Source organism: Ceratotherium simum, chromosome 12 (assembly GCF_057802395.1).
Source record: "Ceratotherium simum simum isolate JZ-2026a chromosome 12, ASM5780239v1, whole genome shotgun sequence".
Classification (NCBI taxonomy): Eukaryota; Metazoa; Chordata; class Mammalia; order Perissodactyla; family Rhinocerotidae; genus Ceratotherium; species Ceratotherium simum.
This window is the reverse complement of record NC_141911.1, coordinates 53,691,749-53,711,707: the sequence shown is the minus strand read 5'-3', so window position 1 is coordinate 53,711,707 and position 19,959 is coordinate 53,691,749. Positions and strand designations below refer to the sequence as shown.

At 35.6% G+C, this 19,959-nt stretch overlaps 1 protein-coding gene across 3 annotated transcripts in view; it reads left to right on the top strand.

The window, feature by feature from the left end:
- LARP1B (La ribonucleoprotein 1B) overlaps window positions 1–17,328 on the top strand; it is a 128,325-nt gene extending 110,997 nt beyond the window's left edge. For 2 of the 3 annotated variants that reach the window (XM_087437628.1, XM_087437627.1), the window contains 5 exons: window positions 6,620–6,780; window positions 7,205–7,349; window positions 11,896–12,005; window positions 12,726–12,853; window positions 14,459–17,328. In XM_087437628.1, coding sequence (XP_087293754.1) covers window positions 6,620–6,780; window positions 7,205–7,349; window positions 11,896–12,005; window positions 12,726–12,853; window positions 14,459–14,641 — 727 coding nt within the window. In that variant the 3' untranslated portion in view covers window positions 14,642–17,328. Of the gene's footprint in view, window positions 1–6,588; window positions 6,781–7,204; window positions 7,350–11,895; window positions 12,006–12,725; window positions 12,854–14,458 lie in introns of those variants that run through there. The other variant, XR_015553830.1, reaches the window with a different exon arrangement.
- Window positions 17,329–19,959: the final 2,631 nt, after the last annotated feature.

Below are 19,959 nucleotides of genomic sequence, written 5' to 3'. Positions count from 1 at the left end.
AAGAATGTGCAACTATGACATACAACTATCGCCTGGGGCTTTAGGGGAAAAATAAATAAATAAAAAATTAAAAAAAAAAAAAAAAAAAAGGAAGGATAGGAAAATGATGCAAATGTAACCTAAAGACAATTGGAGTGGATATTTTAATATCAGACACAATATACTTTAAATCCAAAAAGATTACAAGAGATAAGAACATTATATATCAATAGAAGGCTCAATATAGAAGAAGATATAACAATTATAAACATTTATGTAACTAAAAACAGCCCCCTCAAGATATATGAAGCAAAAATTGGCAGAGTTGAAGGGAGAAATAAACAGTTCTACAAGAATAGTTGGAGATTTCAGTATCCTACTTTCAATAATGCATAGATCAACCATACATAAGAGGAGTAACAAAGTAGAGGACTTGAACAACGTGATAAACTAATTAGACTGACAGACATATTTAAAATATTCCATCCAACAACAGCAGAATACGTATTCTTAAGTATGCATGGGACATTGTCCACAATAAACCATATGTTACGCCAAAATAGAAATTTCAATAGATTTAAAAAGAGATATCATACAAGGTGTCTTCTCTGACCACAATGGGATGAACTTAGAAATCCATAACAGAAGGAAAACTGGAAAATCCACAAGTATGTGAAATTAAACAACACTCTTAACCCATGGGTCAACAAAGAAATCACAGGGTAAATTAGAAAATATTTAGAAATGAATGAAAGTGAAAACACAGCATACCAAATCTTATGGGATGCAGAGAAAGCAATGCTCAGAGGGAAATTTATAGCTGTAAATGCCTACATTTAAAAAGAATAGAGATCACAAATTAGTAACCTAACACTACATCTTAAGGAACTTGAAAAAGAAGAGCAAATTAAACCCAAAGCTAGCAGAAGGAAGGAAATATTAAAGACTAGAGCAAAGATAAACAATATGGAGAAGAGAAAAACAGTAGAGAAAATCAGTGAAACCAAAAGTTGATCCTTTGAGAAGATCAACAAAACTGACAAACCTTTCTGTAGCTACACTGCCGAGGGAAAAAGAGAAGATGCAAATAACTAAAATCAGAAATGAAAATGGAGACATTACTACTGACCTTACAGAGATAAGAGAATACGATGAACAATATACATCAACAAATAGATAACCTAGAAGAAATGCACAAATCCCTTGAAACATACAAATTACCTAAACTGATTGATGAAGAAATAGAAAATCTCAACCTACCTATAAGAAGTAAAGAGATCAAATCAGTAATCAAACCCCCCTCCAAAAGAAAGTTCTGGACCAAAGGGCTTCACCAGTGAATTCTATAAAATATTTAAAGAAGAATTAACACTAATCCTTCCTAAACTCTTCCAAAAAATCAAAAAGAAGGGAACAATTATTCTGTGAGGCCTGCATTATCCTGATATCAAAACCAGATAAAGGCAGCACAAGAAAATAAAATTATATACTAGTAATCCTTATGAATATAGATGCAAATGTCTTCAACAACAAACAACAAAATATTAGCAAATGAAATCCAACAGCATATTAAGAGAATTATTCACCATGACCAAGTGGGATTTATCCCAGTAATGCAAAAGTGGTTCAACATAAGAAAGTCAATGTAATACATTACATTGGATGTAGGAATGTAAGGACAAAACTACGTGATTATCCCAATTGACACAGAAAAGGCATATGTCAAAATCTAACATCCTTTCATGATTAAAAACTCTTAGAAAACCAGGGTTAGAGGGAAAATTTCTCAACATGATAAGAAGTATTTATGAGAAACCCACAGCTAACATCATACTCAATGGTAAAATACTGAAAGCTGTCCCCCTAAGATCAGGAACAAGACAACGATAGCTGCTTTTGCCATTGGTATTCAGTGTTGTACTGGAAGTTCTAGCCAGAGCTAGTAGAGAAGAAAATGGAAGAAAAGACATCAAATTGGAAAGGAAGAGTTAAGACTATCTCTAGTCACAGATAATATGATTCCATATATAGAAAATCCCCCCAAATCAGCAAGAAAGACACTAAAGCTAGTAAACAATTTTGGCAAAGCTGCAGGGTACAAAACACACATAAATCAGTTGTGTTTCTATATGCCAGCACTGAACAATTTGAAAAGAAAATTAAGGGGGCCAGCCCTGTGGCGTAGTGGTTAAGTGCGTGTGCTCCGCTGCTGGCGGCCCGGGTTCAGATCCCGGGCGCACACCCACGCACCACTTGTCAGGCCATGCCGTGGCGGCGTCCCATGTAAAGTGGAGGAAGACAGGCACAGATGTTAGCCCAGGGCCAGTCTTCCTCAGCAAAAAGAGAAGGATTGGCGTGGATGTTAGCTCAGGGCTGATCTTCCTCACAAAAAAAAAAAAGAAAAGAAAAAGGAAATTAAGAAAGCAATTCCATTTACATTAGCATCTAAAAGAATTAAATACTTAGGAATAAATCTAACCAAGGAGAGGAAAGACTTGTATGCTGAAAACTACAAAACATTGCTGAGAAAATTATAGCAGGCCTAAATAAATGGAAAGACATTTCATATTTATGGATAGGAAGACTTAACATTGTTAAGACATCAGTAATACCCAAAGAAATCTATAGATTCAACACAATCTCTATCAAAATTCCAGCAGCCTTTTTCACAGAAATGGAAAAGCTTTTCCTCAAATTCATATGGAATTGTAAGGTGCCCTGAAAAGCCGAAACAGTCTTAAAAAGTAAAAATTAAATTGTAGGACTAACACTTCCTGACTTTGAAAGTTACTACAAAGCTACAGTAATTAAAACAGTATGATCCTGGCATAAGAACAGATATATAGACCAATGGAATAGAATAAAAGCCTAGAAACAAACCCTCACATATATGGTCAATTTATTTTCAACAGGGGTGCTAAGACTGTTCAATGGAGGAGGGAACCATCTTTTCAACAAATCGTGCTGGGAAAACTGGATACCCAAGATGCAAAAGGATGGATCCATACCTTACATCGTATATGAAAAAATTAACTCAAACTGGATCAAAGACCTAAACTTAAGCACTAAAACTATAAAACTCTTAGAAGAAAACATAGGGAAAAATCTTCATGACCCTGGATTCAGCAGTGGTTTCTTGAGTATGACACAAAAGCACAGGCAACAAAAGAAAAAATAGATAAATTGTACTTCGTCATAATTATGAACTTTTCTGTATCAAAGGATACTATCAGAGTGAAAAAACCTACTGAATTGGAGAAAATATTTGCAAATCATACATCTGATAAGAGATTAATATCCAGAATTTATAAAGAACTCCAACAGCTCACCAACAACAAAGAGACCCAATTCAAAAATGGGCAAAGGATTTGAATAGACATTTCTTCAAAGAAGATGTACAAATGACCAATGAGCTCATGAAAAGAGGCTCAACATCATTAAATCATTAGAAAAATGCAAATCAAAAATCACAATGAGATAACTCTTCACACCCCCTAGGATGGTGTTACAAACGGAATTATGTCTCTCAAAAATTATATGTTGAAGCTCTAACCCCCAGTGTGACTGTATTAGGAAATAGGGCCTTTAAGGAGATAAAGTTAAATGAAGTAGTAAGGATGGGGCCCTAATACAATAGGACTAGTGTCCTTATAAAGAGAGGAAGACATACCCGAGATCTCTTTCTTTCTGCATGTACACAGAGGAAAGGCTATGTGAGGACACATTGAGAAGGTGGCTCTCTGTAAGCCAGGAAGAGAGGTCTCACCAGAAACCAACACTGCTGGCACTTTGATCTTGAACTTCTAGCCTCCAGAACTGGGAGAACATAAATTTCTGTTGTTTAAGCCACCCAGTCTGTGATATCTTGTTATGGCAGCCTAAGTTGACTGATACAGATATGTATTGTCAAAAAAACTGAAAATGAATGTTTGTGAGGATGTAGCAAAATTGGAACCCTTGTGCATTGCTCGTGGAAATATAAAATGCTGCAGCCACTGTGGAAAACAGTTTGGCATTTTCTCAAAATGTTAAAATATAGAATTATCATATGTCCCAGCTATTCCACTCCTAGGTATATATCCAAAAGAATTGAAAACAGGAGTTAAACAGATATTTTTATGCCCATGTTTATAGCAGCATTATTCATAGTAATGAAAAGGTAAAAACAACCTAAATGTGCATCAACGGATGATTGGATAAACACAATATGGTATATACATGCAATGGAATATGATTCAACCATATAAAAGAGTTAAATTTTGATTAATGCTACAACATGGATGGACCTTGAGAACATGCTTAGTGAAGTAAGGGAAACTCAGAAGGATAAATATAGTATGATTCCACTTATAGGACAGTACCTAGAATAGTCAAATTCAAAGACAGAAAGTAGAATAGAGGTTATTAGGGGCTGAAGGGAGGGGGAAAGTGTTAGTTATTGTTTAATAGATTGAGTTTTTGTTGAGGATATCAGTTTTAGGTGTAGATAGTGGTGATGATTATATAATATTGTGAATATTTAATGCTGATGATTAGTACACTTAAGACTGGTTAAAATTATAAATATCATGTATATTTTACTACACACACAGACAGGCACACACAAACTCCTAAAAAAAATCACCACTGATTTCATTGGAAAAGTCTTTAGGTATTAGTGGGAACTTTTAAGCTCATGGTGACAAATACAAGGTTTCCAAAATTCTAATTTTAGCATGAAAGCTCAGATTTTTCCTTGATGTTACAGACTTATTTTGTTCATTTTTCAAGGAAATGTCTGACACAAAAGGAAGTCTGAATAACCATAATTTGCTGATTGTTCTTCTAATTAAAAATGATATTCCATGAAAAAATCAACCAGTTCGGCTCACAACTTTATCACACAAGTGTTTTGACTTAAGACAACTGTCTTAGTTCAAGCTGCTATAACAAATATGCCATAGACTGGGTAGCTTAAACAACAAATATTTATTTCTCAGTTCCAAGATCAAGGTGCCAACAGATCCAGTGTCTGGTGAGGACCCACTTCCTGGTTTGCAGATGGCCATCTTCTTGTTGTATCATCAAATGGCGGAGAGCAAAGAGCGAAGAAGCAAGCTCTCTCATGTCTCTTCTTTTTTTTTTTTTTTTTTTTTTTAAAGATTTTTATTTATTTATTTTTTCCCCCCAAATCCCCAGTACATAGTTGTATGTCATAGCTGTACATTCTTCTAGTTGCTGTATGTGGGACACGGCCTCAGCGTGGCCGGAGAAGCAGTGTGTCAGTGCGCGCCCAGGATCCGAACCCGGGCCGCCAGCAGCAGAGCGCACGCACTTAACCACTAAGCCACGGGGCCGGCCCTCATGTCTCTTCTTATAAGGGCACTTATCCCACTCACGAGAGCTCTGCCCCCGTGACTTAATTACCTCCTAATACCATCACATTGGGGGTTGGGAATTCAACAAGCATTCAGTCCATAGCAACAACCATCCTACTTCGATATGCTGCAAAAGTGCTTTATGCTTCCATCTCATTTTTTTCTAATTGTGATTAAAAAACCACAACATAAAATTTACTATCTTAACCATTTTTAAGTGTACAGTTCAGTATTGTTAAGTTTTATTCACCTTGTTGTGAAACATATCCAGAACTTTTCATTTGGCAAAACTAAAGCTTCTGTCTCATTTTGTCACACACAATAAGATATGTACTCAAGGGTTGAGATTTCATAAAGTTAATTTTTTTTTTTTTGCTTTATCAAGGGCATCTTAAGTTGAAACTGGCATTTTTTAAAAATTGCAAGTGCATAGCAGTGAATAATACAATCACTAGTAAGTAAAGTTTGGTGCCACTGCCTCAATTTGCATCAGCAGTTTTGTAATTGCTTTAGTACCATCAGTACAAATGTGAACACAGTGAAAAGGGCAAATAATACCTTAGTATTATTATGAAAATAGTTTCTACCTTGCAGATTTTCTGAAAGATTCTTAGGCACCCCTCCAAGCATCCACAGGCCACCCATTGAGAACCACTGATTTAGATCAATGTCTTAGGAAGATCACATTGGTGGCAAGATAGAGGAGGGAGATTAGAAAAACAAGGAGACCAGTTCAAGTGAAAGAGGAGGAAAGCTTAAATTTAAATAATGGAGTGCAAATGAAAAGTAGAAGACAGGTTTAGGAGATATTTCAGAAGTGGAACTGATTTACGGAATTGCAGGTATGTCTTTGGGATATGAAATTATTGCCTTTGTGCCAGATTTTATCCCTCATTTCCACTTATTCAATTTACATCATTAACCTAATTACTCATGAAAACTGAAAATTTCTCCAGTACTGTAAGAAAAAAATAAGCTAATCTAAACTAAATTAATAATGGATTTAGAAAAGGAATAAGCTAGCTGTTCAATTATCTGCTTCTACTTTTTGTTTTAGTTGAGAACTTATAACCATGTTCTTTATCAACTTTTGGATTTACCTGTGTGTTGGACATAAATTGCAATTCATATGCAGATTTGTATGTCATTAGTTTAGGAGAGTTTAGAGACTAATGTCTTTTTCACTGCTCAGACTCGCAATAACAAACAATTAGTGCAAGTTGGTTTAAACATTTGGTTCTTAATATTTCAGTTTGAAGGCTTTTTTCCTCCTCCTCAAACAGCAGTTCAAATGCTTCGCCTTCAGAAGGTGCACCACTAGTAGGAAGTTACAGATGTACTCCTCAGTCATTCCCAAAATTTCAGCACCCATCTCATGAACTTTTGAAGGAAAATGGCTTTACCCAACAAGTGTACCACAAGTATCGTCGAAGATGCCTAAGTGGTAAGATGCTTATCCTTTACATAGCTATATGTAAAATTAAAATATAATTCTAAAAAATTCAAATTGTGACATTTACTATCAGGTTAAGATATTCTTTTATTTTGTTATAATTACCTTAAGTAAATGTGTTTATATAGATTCTTTATTCATGTATTTTGTAGCTTCGATATGTTAGGAGATAAAGTTTAGTATGTTCTTGTTGCTATTGACAAATGCTTAAATTTGAGCAGTGAGTCAGAAAATGGATTAATATTTGTCCTTTATTTAGAAGAAACCCAAATACATTTTGGGGATTAATGTGTTTCAGCTTTCTTTAAGTTACATAAAACGTTATATATAAAGTTGTTATATATAAAATGTCTACTGTTTTGACTTTAATAAGTATCTTTAATAAAAATAATTTTATTGTTTTAACTTTTTCCAGAGAGGAAACGCTTGGGAATTGGCCAGTCCCAAGAAATGAATACCCTCTTTCGTTTCTGGTCCTTTTTCCTCAGAGATCACTTCAATAAAAAAATGTATGAGGAATTTAGACAACTTGCTTGGGAAGATGCAAAAGAAAACTACAGGTCAAATATTTTCTCATATTTTTACACTTGGAGGGAGTTTTAAAAAAATAATTTAAAAACTAGTACTGAAGGAGGGAGATGGGCATGGATGTTAGCCCAGGGCCAGTCTTCCTCAGCAAAAAAAGAGGAGGATTGGCATTGGATGTTAGCTCAGGGCTGGTCCTCCTCACAAAAAAAAAAAAACAAAAACCTAGTACTGAAGTAGCCCGATTTTGAACTGTGAAAGTAGTACAACAGAACTGGAGGGAGGGCTATATTAGTTTTCTATTGCTGCACGGCAAATTACCCCAAAACTCACAAGCTTAAAACAAGAAACATTTGCAGTTTCTACAGTTCACAGTTTCTAAGGGTCAAGACTCCACGGACAACTTAGCTGGGTGGTTCTGGTTGAGGTCTCTGATGCGATTGCAGTTAAGGTGTTGCACCGGGCTGCAGTCTCTGAAGACTTGACTCAGTGGAGGATCCTCTTCAAGCTCACTCACATGGCTGTTGGAAGGAGGCTTCAGTTCCTTGCCACATAGGCCTCCCCATAGGGTGTTTCACAACATGACTGCACCCAGAGGGAGTGACCTAAGAAAGAGAGAGAACTTCCAAGATGGAAGCAAGCCTAGGTGTCTTGTATAACCTATACTTGAAAGTGACATATCATCACTTCTGCCATATTGTATTATTCACGCGGACCAACCCTGGTACAGTGTAGGAGGGGACTACACAAGGTTGTGAATACCAGGAGGTGGGATCATTTGGAACCATGTTAGGGGCTGGCACAAAGGCCAAATGAAATTTGAAAGAGATTTTTCTCTCTCTTGCTCCCACCATTACAACTTCCCTTGCATGGGTGTATACATCCCCAAATTGATACATGCTTAGAGCCAAACCAGTTGTTAAGATTCCTTGAGCCAAGAAAAGGTAAGGCCTCTCATGATATGTCCCGACTCACCTGTCCAGTCTCATTTTTTTGCTGCTAGTTCTCTAGTCCTCTGGGCAACAGTGGTACAGAACTGTGTGTTCTCTGGATGAACCGAGCTCTCTGGCCTCTAGCAATCTGTACATGATCTTACTTCTGCTGCTGCTTCTCTTCTTCCTCTCTGCTTTGCTAACTCATTCTTTTTGTCCAGGTGAGACCTTGCTTCCTTGAAAAATGCTCTGGGGAAATTTTGAGAGTGCCTATAGGGCTGAGTAGAGATCAGACCGAGAGGGTGAGAAGGAACATAGAGTGGACTCACGCAAGCTGTTTATTCCTGAGAAAAGGGAGAAAAGGAGGGATGGAAAGAAGAAAAAAGATAATTTTCCACTGAATATTTACCTAAGTTACCCTTCTTCAAGTTCTAAAAATGGATTCCTCTTGTAAATCTCAAATAAGTATATATTGTTAATCAGATATTAAGACCTTTGAGAGGAATATAAGATGCTGCAAATAAATTTTTCTGAAAAAAAATTACGTTTGCACTGACTTGTATAAAAATAAAGCCCATGTAATTTCCATCTAGAATCTTTATCTTGATCACGAATACAGATACATGGCATGTGTACCTCTATTTGTCCATTACTGACATCTCTAATTAGTCCCAGCGCTGTTCAAGATTGTTCTTGAATTCAGATTTATAGTCTTCTTATCATAGCTTTAATAGCTACTGCCAGTTTACCAGAGTTGGCACAAAAGGCAAAATTTGACATTTCTGGTCTTGATGTCCTCATTCAAGTTGTGGTTTGCTACCTATTAGTGGGCTGTGCAATCAATTTAGTGGTTCTGACTTGCTTAAAAAAATACAGTAGAAAATATCAGACTGCGCTGAACATAGTGAAGTTAACATTGTTTCACAATTCATACATTCATGCAAATTTAAGAATTGTTTGCAAAACTTATATATGCTTTTATGTACACACATATGTGAGTGTTGTGTTGACTTGGTCACAAGGTAAAATATTTTTCTTACTATTGGGCTTAGAAAAGCTTGAAAGCCATTGTTATAATTAATGTCAGCATATTGTGCTATTTATGCAAACAATTTCTGTTTGTTCCTCAGGACTTTCTAATAACTTTTTTGATCCCATTCCTACCCAAGTCTAGGTTAGGAGTTCTTCTGTGTTCCTGTATATTCTGTGTATGTTTCTAAAAGCTTTTTAATACCGTTTTATAATGTTGGGTCTGTTTCTACAGTGTTCATGACTAGACTGGATTAGCTGTTCGTTAGGAAGTATAGCGCAGTGGTTAAGCACTTGAAGGCTTTGAAATCAGACCTAGATTTGAGTCCCAGCTCATTAACTTACTGTGATCTTGGCAAGTTATAATCCCAGTAAGCTTCAGGTTCTTTATCTATAAAGTGGGGGAAATTATGGTAGATACCCTCATAGGGTTATTGTGAAGATTAAATGAAACAGAACACGTAAATGACTTAACATGTTTCCTGATACATAGTAAGTGCTCAATAAATGGATATTGTAATTAGGAAGATCAGTGCTAAATGTTCATTGACTGAAAGTAGCAGTAAGATGGTTTCAGGAAGGAAGGAGAGAAATAACATTTATTACATATCCTCAATGTGCCAGCTCTGGTCTAAGGGCTTAACAAATATTATCTATTCTTGAAAAGTAGGATATTATTATCCCCATTTTCAGGGATAAAATTACAAGCCTAGAATTCAAATACAGTTCTTTCTGGTTCTCAGCCTTTATGTTTTCCACTCATCTAAGCTATCTCACAGTGAGGGGTAAGTGAGTAAATGACAACTGAGAGGCTAGTCATTTGCCCCTGTTCCTCCATCCAGCAGTTAAGCTGCATATTTGGGTTATGTTATTAATGTGATACTTCTGGTCTTTGGAATTAGTTTGCTGAAAAATAAGAGTAAAAATCTAAATATTATAGTAGTCTATTGGCGTTGCCAATAATCTAAGTATTCTCACATTCCTCTAAAATGTCATTTACTTGAGAAAAACCAAAAGTACTCAATTCTGCTTTCCAGAAAGAAAGAAAGAAAGACTCCTAGGCTTCACCGGCAAAGATTCTGATTTCATTGGTTTGGAGCAGGGCCTGGGGATCATATTTTTTAAAAGCTCTGCAGATGATTCTTATATGTAGCCACGGTTGAGAACCACTGATAATCAATATAATATCCTCTAAGAGGAGTGTAAAGGCAGATTTATCATTCTGAGCTGGTGTTCCTTTAGTTCTTCAGTCATGCAAGCTCAAAGAATAGTGCCACTTATGGCTACCAAAGCAAAGAGTTCACGTTAGCATGTGGATTGGTAGCTGTGCATATTTCTCTTGGCTTCTTGCCAGGAAACCTATTTATTCTTCTGAGCAGACCATCACTCTCCATCTTGTAAATAAGCTGGTTACAAAAGACACACCCACACACACCTGTGAATTCTTCCTGTGAATAACAGCCAGGCAACATTATGTTAACAGTAATGAAGAAACTGTAGCTTCTACACTACTGAGGCACCCAGAACAACTTAAGACTTCTAAGTGAAGAATCTTTTAATTGTGGCATGTTTTAGTTGAGTGAGCTAGATGTGGTCCTTTTACTGCAGTTCTCTTGACCTTGTCCACTCTCATGGATTCTGCTCATCACTATCAGTTGAAGGTTGGGCCCATGTGGTGTGCTGATCCACTGTCCAAAACTTGTTTCAGGTTCTCCAGGTAGGTATAGGAGGAAACAAGGAAATTTGTTTTCTGATTTATGTAGTGAATACAATTCTTCTTCTTACTTTTTTTTTTGTTTTGTGAGGAACATTGGCCCTGAGCTAACTTCTGCTGCCAATCCTCCTCTTTTTGCTGAGGATGATTGGCCCTGAACTAACATCTGCGCCCATCCTCCTCTACTTTGTATGTGGGATGCCTGCCACAGCATGACCTAACAAGCGGTGCCTAGGTCCGTGCCTGGGATCTGAACCTGTGCACCCCGGGCAGCCAAAGTGGAGCGTGCGAACTTAACCACTACGCCACCAGGCCAGCCCTGTGAATACAATTCTTTTAGAAAAACATCTTTTATTGGATGTACTTTATAACTAAAGCAAGAAGGATCTCTTAGGAGCCATTTAATTAGGTTCATCCGTTTATAGTTGAATGGGTCAACTACACCTAGGATCTAGGGCACAAGAGTATGGTCTTTATCTTTCTAGAGTAAAGATTATATTTAAGAGCATTTAATACCATGCACAAACACTATTATAAACCTTAGTTTGGGAAAAATCTAAAATGTACCCAATTTGTCACTAAATCTTTTGACCAGTTCTTCAGAAATACCAGGGAGAGATCCTCTGTCCAAAAAAGCCAACTCTAGTTGGCTGCCTCTCATCCTGCAGGTTCCCAGTATACCTCTATGAGGTGCTATGGCTGAGTCAACAAAAATAGCAAAGCCAGCTATGGATTACTAATTATCACTTCAGCTAAAAATCTGCATACTAAAAATTACATACATTTAAACATTTTTTGTTTGGGATTATTTGTGCCATGTTTGCTTGTATCAATGCTGCTAAATATGAGATGTTTGCATTGTCATAGCAAAAATTTTATTATGAACTTTTTATTTCTTTTTCACAGGTATGGATTAGAATGTCTGTTCAGGTTTTATAGTTATGGACTGGAAAAAAAATTCAGACAAGAAATTTTTAAGGATTTCCAAGAAGAAACCAAAAAAGACTACGAATCTGGTAAAACAAAACAAAACGATAATCTTATTCCATTTGGAAATTGTAAACCTGAGTCTGTCAATAAATAGGGAGGGAGTTCATAACTTTTTTCTTCAGGGCAGATGATTTAAGACCTTCAGGCAACTATTATGGTTCTTGATGAAGGGTGGGGCACCATATAGTAAGAAGGCCTTTACTCTGAGGTGTGCAAAAATAACTGCTCCCAAGTGTTTCCTTTATGGAGTTGTGTTTTGTCATTATTCCCTTGACAAACATGACTACTCACTGATATTCCATGACATGAAAATTCTGTTAACATCAGCAGGTGTGCTTGGAAAGGCAGAATAGCACATGGGTAACAGTGCAGGCTCTGAACTAGATCCCTAGGTCTGAATTCCATTTCCACTACTTAGTAACTGTGTGACCTTGGGTAAGTTACTTAACCTTGTTAGCCTCAGTTTACTCATCAGTAAATACAAGAGCACCTATATTACAGGGTTGTATATGGTTGTATATGGTTCAAATTAGTTTAATATATAACAAGAAACTTAAATAATACCTGTTACAAAGTAAATGCTCAAATGTTAGCTGCTATTATTCATTACATTGTCTTATTCTCAAGATCTAGATAAAGTGTATATTGGGAGATAAATGGTTTATTGCTGGTAGGATCATGTTCAATATGAGTCATTTCTTTAAAATTCTATATAACTTATCATGTATACTCTTCTTTGTTATTAGGTCAGCTGTATGGATTAGAAAAGTTTTGGGCTTATCTAAAATATTCTCAATCTAAGACACAGTTGATTGACCCAAAACTTCAGGAATACCTCTGTAGCTTTAAGAGGTTAGAAGACTTCCGTGTTGATGTAAGTTTTAAGTCCTTGCCTCTGTATTCTTTTTATTACTCTTATTTTTTGAGCTATCAGTGACTTTCTTAACTTTAATTTTACAATTTTTCTTTTTTAACTTTTTATTTTGAAAATTTAGCTTTCCAGTTTTGAAATGAAACTTTAAAACAGATGCAAAAACAGTACAGAAAATTCCCATCTACTCTGTTTACCCAGATTTTCCAAATGTTAATGTCTTACAACTACAGTACAATTGTCAGGCCACTTTAATTTTTATATGCCCCTAAATTAAACATTTTATAGATTTAGTAACTTTTATATGGATATGTTTGAAAAACACTGAAAATTTTTCAGCTTTTATGTACCTTTATCCTATAGTTTTCATAATATGTGTGGATGTAACATGGATTTAGGTTTTCCCGCATAATAAAATTAGGGCGAGAATGTTATATGCACATGTCGAGACAGAAAAGTAGGCTTTAAACAATTTGATTTCAAGAGGAAAAGGAAAGCATTTAAAAAAAGAATGAGGTGAATATAAGAAGGTAAAGGAAAAGGATGAAGAAGAGAAAAGAGAAATAAGGAAAGAGGAAGAATGAAAAAGAAGCAGGAGAGAGAGGTGAGAGGAAGGCTAGGTCCATCTCTGCTCGGTATTGTGCTCTGTGTTATAGTGTTGTGTGGATGGATTTGATGGCCCAGGGACAGAGTTAATAGAAGTACCTGTGTCTCTGAATTAAGAGCTGTGTTCTAGAGTGGCCGAGCCAGCTCTGTCACAGAGACTTCCCTGCTCTATAATAGTGACTGTTGCCCTGTCTGAACGGAAGCTAAGAATTCAGGCCTCTGCTTTTAAATGCAATGGAAAGTGAGAGAAAGAGCTTATGGTCATAACTTGTCTTCACATAACAATATTAGTCTTGTGCTGTATAGTTCCAGCTTCTCAAGTCTCTGTAACTGGAAAGGCCTAAAAAGCTGACTTTTTTTGAATCCAGGATCCCTTTTCCCTACCTGCTCCATCCTTGCGTGCGATCTGAGGGGATTTGGGAGCTTTATGAGTATTTATGTGGGAAAATGTTTAAATTTAGTACTATCAATAATGCTGTCCAGTCTCCTTATCCTAGAAATCCTAGATAAACCTTCAAACTCGCTGAGGGTTATTTGGCTTGGTATCTCTTTTTTCCCCTGCTGCTCTCGTTTATCTTTTAAACGTTACCATTCAAGCAAGCTTACAATAGGAGTTTAGGGCTGAGGAGGAGACTAGAGTTATAAATGCTTTGCAGTTGACAGAAGTAGAATAAAAGAGAAAAATAGCCTCTCAGAAACGTTTTCTTGGAAGCAGGGAACCCAGCCTTAAGCTTATGCCCTACTATGTAGTTCAAGCCCAAAAACATAAGAGAAAATTAAGAAACGTGTTGAGTGAAAGAATGAACAAATACAGGTAGACTGATTTAGCTGGGGAGGAAATTTAAGTTTAATACCTTAAATTGCTGTGAAATTTTCGTTATATTAATAAAATCTACTGAAGCACCAACATAGTTTCCCTCTTTGTTGGAAAAGTCTGGCCTTAGATTTTGAAGGGAGGAAAAGTAGTAAAATCATCACTGTGTTTTCTTTCATAATTTGCAGCCCCCGATTAATGAGGAATTTGGAAGAAAAAGACATTCATCTACTTCTGGTGAGGAGAGTAGTCGTCACAGACTTCCATCTAATTCCTCTAGGAAGCCACCAAGTGCTGCTAGGCCTACATCTGCCAGTCAGCTTCAGGTCCCAGGAATCTCCCAGAAGGGACACTTCATAGGAGGCCAGTGACAATTCACACCAGAACAGTGCTGCCTTGGTCTCAACAAATGGTGAAATGCCTGAGAAATAGACTCTTACGAAAGTTGTTTGCCCTTGAAATCAACATTTACATCAGTCTTTATTTGGGAAAAATCTTCTGATGCTTAATTGTGATAATCAGAAAAAAGAAAAAGGAAGAAAAGTGGTAGCATTTTTTCTAGCAAGGTAAATTCTAAAAACGTTTTCCCTGATTTCAGGAACAAGGGTAGTTTTGGTGACCTTTTATAGAGATCCTGTAGTAATGTATTTTGGTCTCGGTATTTCTTTTCCAAGCCATTGTTTCCAAGAACAGCATTCCTTAAACACAGAAACAACACAAGGAATGCCTAACATTTCAGCTCATACTTCTTAAAGAAGATATAGTATGTTGTATTCATCTCTTCTATAGAGCTTTCTTAAAGAATCCAATTACCCTACTATCAATTGATATTTGAACTTATCAAAAACAAAGAAAGATTACGTATATATTTTTTAAATTTAGAAAAAGAATATGAAATGATACATTTGCTTTTCTTTTAGATGTATAGTTTAGAGGATTTTTTTTTCACACAGAAGTAGAAATATATTGCAGTTATATTGAAGTATATGCACTTTTTATGCTGAGTTTTGCTTTTTTCTCCCCTAGTCATACCTCGTGATTTCCATAGTTATTGTGTTGGTGGGGAGTATTCTGAATTGGTATCAGCTGGTTACTTATTAGGAGAGATTTACTTTTTGTGACTATATAAACCTGCACAAGTAATTGAAAACTGGGTTGGGATTGTTTGGAATATTGTCCTAAATGAGTTAAATCTTGCACTGTTTTGAATGCATTTGCTGTTTGTACATCTGCAGGTAGCTATGTCACAGTCAGTCAGATTATCTTCAATTTAAAAAGAGTACTTAGTTTTTTCTTTTTGTTTCTTTTAGTTTTGTTTTATGCTCATAAGTGTTTTCGAGAGTTATAGCAAATTGATTTCTAATTTTTATTGCTATTGCAACTGATGTAAATGATAGTTTCAGTTTTTGTGGGAATTTAAAAAATAAAGCACTTATTCTAAATTATTTGAATTGATTTTTAATTATTTTTGTTTAAATATAGTTGGAAAGCTGTAATATTCAAATTCTGCTAGTAGAGGACCATTATATTTTGCGAAGGAAGTTTCAGTTATAAACTTATATCCATTTTTATTTAGCACATATATTTTCTTGTATTGGCAGAAGCAGCTAATTTAATACACTAAATTAATTTATTATTTTCTTTTTGATGTCTTGTTCTTTTAGAATGACAACGTTGAAATACATATAATCTTCTTTGACTAAATGGGCTATTCATCAGTAAATAAGAGATTTTCATTAGGTTATTTCCCATGCATAAATGATAATCTGCAGTTTTATAATATTTAATATTTGGGGGTCATTTTGATGTTTTAATTTTAAGAAATAGTCGCATTTGAATATCCAGAAAATAAATTTTACTTAGAAAGAGATCATCTAAAGATAATGCAAAACAACTAATGGATTAGAATAATAAATTTTTAAATGTTTTCTTTTTTTTTTTTTGTGAGGAAGATCAGCCCTGAGCTAACATCCATGCTAATCCTCCTCTTTTTGCTGAGGCAGACCGGCTCTGAGCTAACATCCATTGCCAAGCCTCCTCCTTTTTTTCCCAAAGCCCCAGTAGATAGTTGTATGTCATAGTTGCACATCCTTCTAGTTGCTGTATGTGGGACGTGGCCTCAGCATGGCCAGAGAAGCGGTGCGTCGGTGCGCGCCCGGGATCTGAACCCGGGCCGCCGGCAGTGGAGCGCGCGCACTTAACCGCTAAGCCACGGGGCCGGCCCTTAAATGTTTTCTTAAGTGGGTATGTAGTTCTGGCTTTTCAGTGAGAAATTTCCAAACTATGCTTATTAGCTTTAAGTGGTCTTTTGAAATGATCTAAAAATTTTTCTCAATATCCTTTTTGTGTTGAACACATACATCTGAAACCTGTATTTAACCTAAGATTATTTCTACTCACCTAAATATGGAAGTGTATATTTGATTGGAAAATTGTATATTTTATATCAAAATACAGTAATCAAGAGTTTTGTGATGTATAATAAATCAGTAATTTTATCATATTATTTTGATTATAAAAGTAATACATGTACATGTACATTGGGAAATTTAGAAAAGCACAAAGAAGAAAATAAAGTACCTTTTAAAAAACAAAAGAACAAAATTGGTATCATGCTGTACATACAATGTGATAATCTGCTTTTTCACATAGTAGAGGTGAGCATTTTCTGATGTCATTGATATCTCTACACTGTGACTTTTACAAGTTTTGTATTCCAGCATATGGATGTACCATAGTGTATTTAGCTAATCACCTATTGTTGAACTTTAGCATGTGGCCAGGTTTGGGCTGTTATAAACAACAATTTAACTAATAATATTTCTGTGGATAAATCTTTGTGTATAAATTTATGTATTTATTTATGCCTAGCATAAATTCCTAGAAGTTGAAATTCTAGAACGTATTCCCATTTAATGCACTCTAGAATGGTCACACAGTTTCTCTTTTCACCAACAGCATCTGCTTTTCTACATCCTTACCAACACTGATTATTATAAATCTTTCTCTTTGATAGATTGAGAAGCAAAAAGTATTATTTTAAGGTCACTATTAACGTCGTCATTTAAATTAGGTTACTAATAAGTGATAATTTTTATTTTTTATTAACTATATCATTTGTAGATGGCTTGATCCTATCCTTTATGTTTTCTTTTTGGAGTGATTATCTTTTTCTAATTGATTTATAGAGCTTTTTCACTTATCAAGAATATTAACCCTTTGCTTTCTAACTTTGCTTATGTATGTTTGGCATGGTATGTACATTTTCTGGGTAAAATTTAAAACAATTATACGACTTAAAGAAATTTCAAATGTAAAACTCAAGCAAATAAAAGCATTGTTATTCAATGAAAATAAGAACATTATTGACTATAAATCTAAATAGTCTTACCCAAAATTCATGTGAGTCCTTAGAGACCTTAGATACTTCTTTATGATTTTGCACAGTTTTTTTTAAATAAAACAGGCAACGTTAAAAATGTTTAAATCTAAACTGCTTGTCCTTTTTTTTTTTTTATAATTTTATTTATTTATTTTTTCCCCCAAAGACCCAGTAGATAGTTGTATGTCATAGCTGCACATCCTTCCAGTTGCTGTATGTGGGACGTGGCCTCAGCATGGCCAGAGAAGCGGCGCGTCGGTGCGTGCCCGGGATCTGAACCTGGGCCGCCAGCAGCAGAGCGCGAGCACTTAACCGCCAAGCCAGGGGGCCGGCCCAAAACTGCTTGTCCTTTTAAAGGAATAGTTGAAACCATTGTTGGAATTCTTTGTACTAAAAGGAATCAAGGAAAAAAGTTATGTTTTAAAATAGATATCATTTTAGTTTTAAAATAGATTTAATTTCTTAAACTTGTTTTGTCAGTTTGGGACTCCACTCTGACATTCTCGCATGCTTCTCCTTGCCATTATACTAAATGATATTCCGCTTTCCTTTCTGTGCTTCATCTTGTCTTTCAATTAATTTCTTAGCTCCTATGAAACTGCTTATTTTTATTTTCTTCTTACATAGGAGGCTGATCCAACAGAGTAATACCTGATTATATCACCACTAGATGGCAGAATGTAATAAGTCAGATCTGTAGTCTTTTGACAGCAGTGTGTGTGTGTGTGTGAGAGAGAGAATGTGTGTGTGTGTGTGAGAGAGAGAATGTGTGTGTGTGTGTGAGAGAGAGAGAGTGTGTGCGTGGGTGAGAGAGTGTGTGTGTGTGTGTGTGTGAGAGAGTGTGTGTGTGTGTGAGAGTGTGAGAGAGAGAGTGTGTGTGTGTGTGTGTGTGAGAGAGAGTGTGTGTGTGTGTGTGTGTGTTTTGGAGAACTCTCACTCCATCTTGTGGTGATATATAATTATATCAATTACTGTTGCATTCCTAATAGTCATAAATGTCTCAACAACTCATGATTACCTTATTAGGGCAATGCCAGACTGCTTAGTTATTAGTAAATAAATACAGTAACAGCATTAAGATTTGTGTATGGTTAAAGAGAAGAATACTATTGCTTTTTTTTTTTTTTTGTCCTTTCACTTAAAACTTTGAAGTACTTTATTAGCGTTATTTGTGATTAACCCTTGAGATGTAAACAAGACAAGACAATTGTAGGATACATCTGGTTAAATGTCTGGCTAACCTAAGCTGTGTAGTTAAATCACACAGCAAGTTAGTGAATAGATCCTGCCTGAAACATGAGAAACTTAAAACTAGATGTTACTCTTGTAACTAGAACCAACTGTTATCACACAGCTGGTTGAATGACAGAGAAAGGATTGGAACTCAAGTATTCTGGCTCCAGACCCCAAGTTCTTCATCTTAACCAAACTGTTCTTTAACAGCTTGCAATATTGAAACGTATGGACACTGACTCTAAAACTCAACTGCAATGATTCTTAACTATTATAAAATCAAGTTTAGATTCTTGTGGTTAAGACTGAAAAGTTTCTGTATCTTGGGCATCCTCTGCAGTAGGGAATGGTCTAATCGAATATTTAAATATATACATTAAGTGCTATATTGTAAATCCTTTTTGGGGGGAAAATGATTCGGGAATAAAATCATTCATGTGTTTAAATGTTTTCCCAGAATTAGGTAAGGTAAAGAACATTTTATTAAGAATACACTTAGAAATTTTGCATTACGTTAGGGTTATTGTCAACTGAAGATAATATACTATTCAGAAATGGTATTATAGTCTTTTATGCTACATGGTTAATTAACAGGAAGTCCCTCTGGCTTTGTACTTTTTCACCAGTTTTCTGAATTCTTTACAATGAGCCTGTTTTTAACTCAGCCAATTGAAACATAATTTGGTTAAAAGAATAGTTCCTACCAATGTACATATTTGCTTCAGTAAAAGAAAGCAGAATGTGCTGTTTATTATTTTGATTTTGTGTTTTCCAGGTAGTATTGCAAGTCTACATAATTGAATACCTTTCTCAGGGTGTTTTAAGATACATTAGACCTTCATTACAACATAAATGTAATCACAGTATGGTAATGTTTAATGTTAAAATTTTCAGGTTGCTAGTTGAATGCATTGAGTATAATCTAAGATGACACTGACTTTTAATGAGTCAATAGAAGGGCTTTGAGAGGGAGAGTCTGTGAGTCTGTGAGATCCCCAAATTCTAGTATATAGACTTTTATATACTACATTCTTTTGGGGAGATAATACAGAGCTTTTATCAGATTCCTACCAG